This window comes from Nerophis lumbriciformis, linkage group LG12 (assembly GCF_033978685.3).
Source record: "Nerophis lumbriciformis linkage group LG12, RoL_Nlum_v2.1, whole genome shotgun sequence".
In the NCBI taxonomy this organism is placed as follows: domain Eukaryota; kingdom Metazoa; phylum Chordata; class Actinopteri; order Syngnathiformes; family Syngnathidae; genus Nerophis; species Nerophis lumbriciformis.
The window spans coordinates 12569375-12581096 of NC_084559.2; the positions used below are offsets into that span (position 1 = coordinate 12569375).

At 33.8% G+C, this 11722-nt stretch overlaps 1 protein-coding gene across 1 annotated transcript in view; it reads left to right on the forward strand.

Annotated features, from left to right (window-relative positions):
• The window catches only part of LOC133623012 (palmitoyltransferase ZDHHC8B-like), a 215115-nt gene that overhangs the window by 193873 nt on the left and 9520 nt on the right, over positions 1-11722 (forward strand). The window contains exons 9-10 of the mRNA XM_061985907.2: positions 5385-5490; positions 11551-11657. Coding sequence (XP_061841891.2) covers positions 5385-5490; positions 11551-11657 — 213 coding nt within the window. The remainder of the gene's footprint in view (positions 1-5384; positions 5491-11550; positions 11658-11722) is intronic.

Here is an 11722-nt window from a genome sequence, read left to right on the forward strand (position 1 = left end):
TATAATGAAGGCAACACATGATGTAAGTGTCTATATTAGACCCACTCGACATCCATTGCTTTCGGTCTCCCCTAGAGGGGGGGGGGGTTACCCACATATGCGGTCCTCTCCAAGGTTTCTCATAGTCATTCACATCGACGTCCCACTGGGGTGAGTTTTTCCTTGCCCGTATGTGGGCTTTGTACCGAGGATGTCGTTGTGGCTTGTGCAGCCCTTTGAGACACTTGTGATTTAGGGCTATATAAATAAAGATTGATTGAGATTGATTGATATTATTAGCCTACTATCAAAATGATTATGCGTCGCAGACTGAAGCAAATCTTCGTTGACAGAAATGTTGAAAATTAATATTTATTCTACACATTTTTACAACATTAGAAACCATTAATTAATCAGACCGGGCTTTCTGCTCCGCCGCTCCCAGCCTGTGGAACGCTCTCCCTGACCACCTGAGGGCACCACAGACTGTGAATGCTTTTTAAAAAAGGCTTAAAACCCTTCTTTTTAAAAAAGCCTTCTTTTTATATATATATATATATATATATATATATATATATATATATATATATATATATATATATATATACATATATATATACATACTAGTTTGAGCTATTTGGCTGTTCTAGTTTTTATTTATTTTTATTTTTTATTATCTTTTTATTTTTATTGTTATTATTTTTTTAATACAGTGTAGCACTTTGAAGTTGTTTACTCAATGTAAAGTGCTTTTTACAAATAAAATCTATTATTATTATTATTATTATTATTATAGAGGCTACTAAGAAGGTGAGATAACTCCTGGAAATGACTGGCTGTTAATGGCCAAAGGCATAGATGTGTGTGTCCAAGTTAAAGCAGTCTTCTTTTAATAGACTTATTACAATCTTTGGCAAGCTAGGTAATGTTTGCTGTGGTCTGGAACAACATGGCACACAAACAACTGAAATGCAGAATATTACATACAGATAATGTGTCATGAGACATGCAAAACTAAAGTATATACAAAGAGGATAAAAGTAAAGGATGTTAAATGAGCTCAAATATACCTACAAATGAGGCATAATGATGCAATACGTACATACAGCTAGCCTAAATAGCATGTTAGCATTGATTATTTTGCAGTCATGCACTGACCAAATATGCCTGATTAGCACTCCAACAAGTCAACAACATCAACAAAGCGCACCTTTGTGCATTCACGCACAGTACAAAACGTTTGGTGGACAAAGTGAGACAAAGAAGGAGTGGAAGATTTCACATGTAAACAGTCCACACTATGGTGAGTTCAAGAACCGCCAAAATTAGTAGGACAAAACGATGTTCACCAAATCAGTGAAGCATACACACAAACATACTAAACAGTGGTAGTTCTAACAATTGGGAAGGTTTGTGTCCTCAAACAAAAAACATACTTAAACAAAACAAAAAAAATTCCCCCATCTTTTTCCATTTTCAATCCTTTTTTAAAAATGCTCCAGGGAGCCACTTGGGCGGCACTAAAGAGACCCCCGAGGCATAATGATGCAATATGTACATCCAGCTAGCCTAAATAGCATGTTAGCATCAATTAGCTTGCAGTCATGCACTGACCAAATATGCCTGATAAGCACTCCAGCAAATCAACAAAGCTCACCTTTGTGCACTCACGCACAGCATAAAACGTTTGGTGGACAAACCGAGACAAAGAAGGAGTGGCATAAAACACGTCTTTCTGTGGCAGCATCGGAGAAAGTTGTACATGTAAACAAACTACGATGAGTTCAAGGATCGCTGAAATTAGTAGGACAAAGCGGTGCTTACCAAATACTGTCATCATGTTTAATATAAACAGTGGGATTTCTAATTAGGAAGGTTTGTGTCATATTTGCTGTCCTACAAAAAATATATAAAAACAAACGAAAAAAAATTCTTAATCTTTTTCCATTTCCACACATCTCTGAAAGAGGTCCAGGGAGCCACTAGGGCGGCACTAGAGAGAGCGTGTTGCTGACCCCCGAGGCATAATGATGCAATATGTACATACAGCTAGCCAAAATAGCATGTTAGCATCAATTAGCTTGCAGTCATGCACTGACCAAATATGCCTGATAAGCACTCCAGCAAATCAACAAAGCAAACAAATGCATTCACGCACAGCATAAGACGTTTGGTGGACAGAGTGAGACAAAGAAGGAGTGGCATAAAACACGTCGTTCTGTGGCAGCGTCGGAGAAAGTTGTACATGTAGACAAACTACGATGAGTTCAAGGATCGTTGAAATAAGTAGGACAAAACGGTGCTTACCAAATACTGTCATCAGTGAAGCATGTTTAATATAAACAGTGTGATTTCTAACAATTAGGAAGGTTTGTGTCATGTTTGCTGTCCTACAAAAAATATATCAAAACAAGAAATATATTTTTTTCTTCATATTTATCTGTGAAAGAGGTCCCGGGAGCCGCTAGGGCGGCACTAAAGAGACGCATGCGGCTCGAGAGCCGCAGGTTGCTGACCCCCGAGGCATAATGATGCAATAAGTACATACAGCTAGCCAAAATAGCGTGTTAGCATCAATTAGCTTGCAGTCATGCACTGACCAAATATGCCTGATAAGCACTCCAGCAAATCAACAAAGCGAACAAATGCATTCACGCACAGCATAAGACGTTTGGTGGACAAACCGAGACAAAGAAGCAGTGGCATAAAACACGTCTTTCTGTGGCAGCATCGGAGAAAGTTGTACATTTAAACAAACTACGATGAGTTCAAGGATCGTTGAAATTAGTAGGACAAAGCAGTGCTTGCCAAATACTGTCATCAGTGAAGCATGTATAGTATAAACAGTGGGATTGGACTTTGATTTTTTTAAACTTTACATTAAAAAAGGGTATTTTTAGGATACATGGTGTACAATGACGATGACGAATGATACCACAAAATGACGGCCGGAGTTGAGCACAAAATGGCTGAAAGGACAAAGAGTCTTTCTTTGTCACCTGAGGGTTCACCAACACTTGAATAAATAGTGTAAGTACTCACCGCTGATGAATGGTAATGAAAGATGGACTATGAGTCACAGCAGTGGTGTGTCGTCTGGGCCAGCGAGACCTTCTCTGTGTGCCTGACAGAACCACAAATCATCTTCATGATTAAAGATACAATTATTTTTTAATGTACTTTCCCTAAATATCTAAAAGTATTCTCTTCATGTCATATTATGCTCCTTGCAGTGTTGTTGTTGTTAGTTTGACTTTGTATCCAATCAGAATTCAGCTAGCTTATGTTGCCGTGCTGTACCAAATCTGCCCGAGGCCTTCAGAATCAACAATGTGGGCGTCTTTGCACTGTAAGTGAACTAACACATACAGTTGATAGACAGTTGCGATAGTCAATCAGATCACGAGTTGTTGACAGTAGCCTATCTAGGTCAGGCGGCCATGGACTGGACTCTCACTATTATGTTAGATCCACTATGGACTGGACTCTCACACTATTATGTTAGATCCACTATGGACTGGACGCTCACACTATTATGTTAGATCCACTATGGACTGGACTCTCACTATTATGTTGGATCCACTATGGACTGGACTCTCACTATTATGTTAGATCCACTATGGACTGGACTCTCACTATTATGTTAGATCCACTATGGACTGGACTTTCACACTATTTTATTAGATCCACTATGGACTGGACTCTCACACTATTATGTTAGATCTTCTATGGACTGGACTCTCACTATTATGTTAGATCCACTATGGACTGGACTCTCACTATTATGTTAGATCCACTATGGACTGGACTCTCACTATTATGTTGGATCCACTATGGACTGAACTCTCACAATATTATGTTAGATCCACTATGGACTGGACTCTCACTATTATGTTAGATCAACTATGGACTGGACTCTCACACTATTATGTTAGATCCACTATGGACTGGACTCTCACACTATTATGTTAGATCCACTATGGACTGGACTCTCACTATTATGCTAGATCCACTATGGACTGGACTCTCACTATTATGTTAGATCCACTATGGACTGGACTCTCACTATTATGTTAGATCCACTATGGACTGGACTCTCACTATTATGTTAGATCCACTATGGACTGGACTCTTAATATTATGTTAGATCCACTATGGACTGGACTCTCACACTATTATGTTAGATCCACTATGGACTGGACTCTCACACTATTATGTTAGATCCACTATGGACTGGACTCTCACTATTATGTTAGATCCACTATGGACTGGACTCTCACACTATTATATTAGATCCACTATGGACTGGACTCTCACACTATTATGTTAGATCCACTATGGACTGGACTCTCACACTATTATGTTAGATCCACTATGGACTGGACTCTCACACTATTATGTGAGATCCACTATGGACTGGACTCTCACTATTATGTTAGATCCACTATGGACTGGACTCTCCCTATTATGTTAGATCCACTAAGGACTGGACTCTCACACTATTATGTTAGATCCACTATGGACTGGACTCTCACACTATTATGTTAGATCCACTATGGACTGGACTCTCACTATTATGTTAGATCCACTATGGACTGGACTCTCACTATTATGTTAGATCCACTATGGATTGGACTCTCACTCTATTATGTTAGATCCACTATGGACTGAACTTTCACTATTATGTTAGATCCACTATGGACTGGACTTTCACAATATTATGCTGGACCCACTCGACGTCCATTGCATCCCGTCTCCCCTAGAGGGGGGGGGGGGTCACCCACATCTGCGGTCCTCTCCAAGGTTTCTCATTGTTATTCACATTGACATCCCACTGGGTTGTGAGTTTTTCCTTGCCCTGATGTGGGCTCTGAACCGAGGATGTCGTTGTGGCTTGTGCAGCCCTTTTAGACACTTGTGATTTAGGGCTATATAAATAAACATTGATTGATTGATTGAATTGCTGATGCAGATTTATTGATTTTTTTAAATGCGCCAGAAAAATAACCCGTTTTGTACACTATTGATGTGCTTCAATATGCAGTAGTGCGTAAATGTGTTCCTGTGTAGTATTTCTCCAACAATGGTCATGTGGTGACATCAATGATGGTGTTTTGAGAGGTCATCTTTAAAGTCGGACATCACTGAAGGCCTAGGTGGGAAACGCACGGCCCGTCACTGAGTACTGAGTCACAGGCTACCCCAGAAGTCCTCAATAGGAGGGCCAAATGAATGAGACAGTTTTCGGTCAGAATAACAACAACCTATTTTCACAAAGAGAGAAAATACTGTCATCTTTTTAGCGAAAATCTGCAAATTTGCAGGGAATGCTGACTCGTGAATCCACTGCAATATCTCATCCACGTGTTTGGGGTGTTGTTGACATTGTGCTCCCCTTCCTGTAGTCCAAAACCAGCATAGACGGTCTGGACGACAAAGAGAGTCAGCCACCACTGCCGCCAAAAGCTGACAGGTACAACCAGTTGAAGAACCACCTGACCTCCAGTGAGGGTGAGTATGCTCAACATATACAAATGATATCTTTATGCTAATATCATTGATGTCATTCAGCACTCGTGTGTCGTATTGCACTGAAGTGTTGCTGTTTTCAAATGAACAACAGAAAGAAAACTAGCACGTGTTATGATATGAATGGTAACATGCTATATAGTATACAGGTGTCAAACCAGATTCCTTTTATTTGGCCCTTGAAAGCTTGGAAATAATATGTATCAATAAAGTACTGTAATTTGTCGTACTAAATGTATTCTTTCTTTCTATTTTGGCAGGAAAAAAAATATATGTACTCCATGCAACCGCAAATTTTGTTAACTTAAATATTGTCTAATATATTATCAAACAATCAAAGCATTTTTTTAAATAGAAATAAATACTAATAATAATGATTTCGAAGCAAGTTATCCATCAAATTGTGCAATGTAAAAGTAGCAATAGATGTCATGGTCAAATTGTGAAATTGACTGTGATTTTTACAGCATTTTTCTCTAAATACTTCAATAAATAATAAATAAATAATAAAATAAAACATTTTTTACTTTTTTTACTGTAAAAAACTGTGGTGTTGTTTTGGCATTTACAGTAATACACTGAAAAATCTACAGTTGTTGATTTGCGGTAAAAAAAAAAAGACTGGCAGCTCAGGTGCCAAAATTTTACTGTAGAAATGCTTTTTTTTTTAATTTACAGTAAAAAAAACAAATGTATATTTTACAGTAAAATTCTGGCAACTGAGCTGACTGGTTTTTTTTGTTTTTTTTATTTGGAGTAAAAAAACAAAAAAAACAAAAAAAACAACTGGCAGCTCAGGTGCCAAAATTTTACTGTAGAAATGCATTTTTTTAATTTACAGTAAAAAAAACAAATGTATATTTTACAGTAAAATTCTGGCAACTGAGCTGACAATTTTTGTTTGTTTGTTTTTTATTTGCGGTATAAAAAAAAATATAAGAAAAACTGGCAGCTCAGGTGCCAAACTTTTACTGTACAAATGCATTTTTTTTATTTACAGTAAAAAACAAATGTATATTTTACAGTAAAATTCTGGCAACTGAGCTGCCAGTTTGTTTTTTTTGGTAGTAAAAAAACAAAAAAAACAACTGGCAGCTCAGGTGCCAAAATTTTACTGTAGAAATGCATTTTTTTTATTTACAGTAAAAAAAACAAATGTATATTTTACAGTAAAATTCTGGCAACTGAGCTGACAGTTTTTTTTTTTTATTTTTTATTTGCGGTATTAAAATAAAACAAAAAACTGGCAGCTCAGGTGCCAAACTTTTACTGTACAAATGCATTTTTTTTATTTACAGTAAAAAAACAAAAGTATATTTTACAGTAAAATTCTGGCGAATGAGCTGACAGTTTTTTTTAAAGTTTTTTTATTTGTAGGAAAAAAAATATATGTACTCCATGCAACCGCAAATTTTGTTATCTTAAATATTGTCTAATATATTATCAAACATTCAAAGCATTTTTTAAATAGAAATAAATACTAATAATAATGATTTCGAAGCAAGTTATCCATCAAATTGTGCAATGTAAAAGTAGCAATAGATGTCATGGTCAAATTGTGAAATTGACTGTGTTTTTAACAGCATTTTTCTCTAAATAATAAAATAAATAATAACATTTAAAAAAAATTTACTGTAAAAAACGGTGGTGTTGTTTTGGCATTTACAGTAATACACTGAAAAATCTACAGTTGTTGATTTGCGGTAAAAAAATAAATAAAAAAATGGCAGCTCAGGTGACAAAATTTTACTGGAGAAATGCATTTTTTTTATTTACAGTAAAAAAAACAAATGTATATTTTACAGTAAAATTCTGGCAACTGGGCTGACTGTTTTTTTTATTTGCGGTATTAAAAAAAACAACTGGCAGCTCAGGTGCCAAACTTTTACTGTACAAATGCATTTCTTTCATTTACAGTAAAAAAAACAAATGTATATTTTACAGTAAAATTCTGGCAACTGAGCTGACTGTTTTTTTTATTTGTAGTAAAAAAACAAAAAAACAACTGGCAGCTCAGGTGCCAAAATTTTACTCCAGAAATGCTTTTTTTTTTTTTACAGTAAAAAAACCCAAATGTTATATTTTACAGTAAAATTCTGGGAACTGAGCTGACAGTTTTTTTTTGTTTGTTTTTTATTTGCGGTATTAAAAAAAAAATGGCAGTTTAGGTGCCAAACTTTTACTGTACAAATGCATTTATTTTATTTACAGTAAAAAAAAAAAAAGTATATTTTACAGTAAAATTCTGGCAAATGAGCTGACAGTTTTTTTTTTAGTTTTTTTATTTGTAGTAAAAAAAAACCAAAAAAAACTGTCAGCTCAGGTGCCAAAATTTTACTGTAGAAATGCATTTTTTTTTTATTTACAGTAAAAAAAAAACAAATGTATATTTTACAGTAAAATTCTGGCAACTGAGCTGACTGTTTTTTTTGTTTGTTTTTTATTTGGAGTAAAAAAACAAAAAAAACAAAAGTATATTTTACAGTAAAATTCTGGCAAATGAGCTGACAGTTTTTTTTTAGTTTTTTTATTTGTAGTAAAAAAAAAAGCCAAAAAAACTGGCAGCTCAGGTGCCAACATTTTACTGTAGAAATGCATTTTTTTTATTTACAGTAAAAAAAAACAAATGTATATTTTACAGTAAAATTCTGGCACCTGAGCTGACAGTTTTTTTTATTTTTTATTTGCGGTAAAAAAAACAAAAAACTGACAGCTCAGGTGCCAAAATTTTACTGTACAAATGCATTTCTTTAATTTACAGTAAAAAAAACTAATGTATATTTTACAGTAAAATTCTTGTAACTAAACTGACAGGTTTTTTTTATTTGCGGTAAAAAAACAAAAACTGGCAGCTCAGGTGCCAAAATTTTACTGTACAAATGCATTTTTTTATTTACAGTAAAAAACAAATGTATATTTTACAGTAAAATTCTGGCAACAGAGCTGACGGGGTTTTTTGGGGGGGTTTTTTTTGGTAGTAAAAAAACAACTGGCAGCTCAGGTGCCAAAATTTTACTGTAGAAATGCATTTTTTTTATTTACAGTAAAAAAAAACAAATGTATATTTTACAGTAAAATTCTGGCAACTGAGCTGACAGTTTTTTTTGTTTTGTTTTTTTATTTGCGGTATTAAAAAAAAAAGGCAGCTCAGGTGCCAAACTTTTACTGTACAAATGCATTTCTTTTATTTACAGTAAAAAAACCAAAAGTATATTTTACAGTAAAATTCTGGCACCTGAGCTGACAGTTTTTTGTTTTTTTTATTTGCGGTAAAAAAAAAAAAAAGACAGCTCAGGTGCCAATATTTTACTGTACAAATGCATTTCTTTAATTTACAGTAAAAAAAACAAATGTATATTTTACAGTAAACTTCTTGTAACTAAGCTGACAGGTTTTTTTTATTTGCTGTAAAAAAAACCTGGCAGCTCAGGTGCCAAAATTTTACTGTACAAATGCATTTCTTTAATTTACAGTAAAAAAAACAAATGTATATTTTACAGTAAAATTCTTGTAACTAAGCTGACATTTTTTTTTAATTTGCGGTAAAAAAAAAACTGGCAGCTCAGGTGCCAAAATGTTATTGTACAAATGAATTTTTTATTTACAGTAAAAAAAACAAATGTATATTTTACAGTAAAATTCTGGCAACTGAGCTGACAGTTTTATTTTAGTTTTATTTTAGTTTTTTTTTGCGGTAAAATAAAACAAAAAAAAAACTGGCAGCTCAGGTGCCAACATTTTACTGTAGAAATGCTTTTTTTTTTTTAATTTACAGTAAAAACAAAAGTATATTTTACAGTAAAATTCTGGCAAATGAGCTGACAATTTTTTTTTGTTTGTTTTTTATTTGCGGTATTAAAAAGAATATTTAAAAAACTAGCAGCTCAGGTGCCAAACTTTTACTGTACAAATGCATTTTTTTTATTTACAGTAAAAAAAACAAATGTATATTTTACAGTAAAACTCTGGCAACTGAGCTGACGGGTTTTTGTTTTTTTTTGGTAGTAAAAAAAACAAAAACAACAACTGGCAGCTCAGGTGCCAAAATTTTACTGTAGAAATGCATTTTTTTTATTTACAGTAAAAAAAAAACAAATGTATATTTTACAGTAAAATTCTGGCAACTGGGCTGACAGTTTTTTTTGTTTTGTTTTTTATTTGCGGTATTAAAAAAAAACAACTGGCAGCTCAGGTGCCAAACTTTAACTGTACAAATGCATTTCTTTTATTTACAGTAAAAAAACAAATGTATATTTTACAGTAAAATTCTGGCAAATGAGCTGACAGTTTTTTTTTTTTTTTTTTTTTTTTTTGTAGTAAAAAAAAACTAAAAAAACTGGCAGCTCAGGTGCCAAAATTTTACTGTAGAAATGCATTTTTTTTTATTTACAGTAAAAAAACAAATGTATATTTTACAGTAAAATTCTGGCACCTGAGCTGACATTTTTTTTTATTTTTTATTTGCGGTAAAAAAAAAAAACTAGCAGCTCAGGTGCCAAAATTTTACTGTACAAATGCATTTCTTTAATTTACAGTAAAAAAAACAAATGTATATTTTACAGTAAACTTATTGTAACTAAGCTGACAGTTTTTTTTAAATTTGCGGTAAAAAAAAAACTGGCAGTTCAGGTGCCAAAATTTTACTGTACAAATGCATTTCTTTAATTTACAGTAAAAAAACAAATGTGTATTTTACAGTAAAATTCTTGTAACTAAGCTGACAGTTTTTTTTTATTTGCGGTAAAAAAAAAACTGGCAGCTCAGGTGCCAAAATGTTACTGTACAAATGCATTTTTTATTTACAGTAAAAAAACAAATGTATATTTTACAGTAAAATTCTGGCAACTGAGCTGACAGTTTTTTTAAAGTTTTTTTTTACGGTAAAAAACAACCTGGCAGCTCAGGTGCCAACATTTTACTGTAGAAATGCAAAATTTACAGTAAAAAAACAAATTAAAATTTTACAGTAAAATTCTGGCAACTGAGCTGCCAGTTTTTTTGTTTTGTTTTTACCGCAAATCAACAACTGTAGATTTTTCAGTGTATTACTGTAAATGCCAAAACGGCAACACAGTTTATTACAGTAAAAAAAAAAAGCACTGTTTTTTTTCATTTAGAGAAAAATGCTGTAAAAACCACAGTCAATTTCACAATTTTACCATGACATCTATTGCTACTTTTACATTGCACAATTTGATGGATAACTTGCTTTAAAATCATTATTATTGGTATTTATTTCTATTTAAAAATGGTTTAAATGTTTGATCGTATATTTTTGCATAATTAGACAATATTTAAGTTAACATACATTTTTTTACTATGAAAACAGCAGTACTGTTTTTCCATTTACTAAATTTTAAGGTGAAATTATTGCAAGTTACCATATTTTTTTTTACATTTTAGTTTTAAAAAAAATGACTAATAAAATGTAAAAAAAAAAAATGGTGTAATAATAGTGTTCACTGTTAAAAGCGGCCCTCTGGGGCCAAACATAACTGCGACGTGGCCCTCAGTGAAAACGACTTTGACACCTCTGCTGTAGTAGGTTCCCTCCAGAGGCCCCTCAGTGTGTCTTGGTGCATACTAGGGAGGGAACTGCAGCACTCAGCCCAGGAACAAGAGCACACTCTGCTGGCGGCTTCAAGTACTGCAGTTTAATCTGCTTAACATCTCGTTGACATGCATGACTTAAGTGTTATTATGACAATGGCAATAAAAGGAATTGATTGATTGATTATCGTTCCGAATACATCATGGACATGAATCATCTCAGAAAGTTTCTCACAATTTTTTGCGGCAGCGTTCCTAAAAAGTATTAGAGAACAAAACACATCACAAACATAGTTTAGTTAACAAAACTGTTGAGATGTTCATTTTTTATAACAGATATGCCTTTGAGTGTCCTAAAAAGCGCACTATTATTATTGTCATTATTATACCGTATGTATTTTGTTACACCTCTATGGCATTTGTTATACCCAAGATGTCTTTAATTATTCCGTATGAGCCTTTCATATTTGCTCTCCTTCCCTGTGCTCATAGAAAGTTCCGTGTCTGCAAAGACTCATCCCTCCACTCCCGCCATGTACAAGTTCCGACCGTCCTTTGGCACGGTTCCAAAGGTGCACTACCACGCAGCGGGAGACAAGGTGAGGTAGTTTTATCGTATAAAATGATGATGTAATCGCACAAAACCACAACTTTTTGTTCGTTC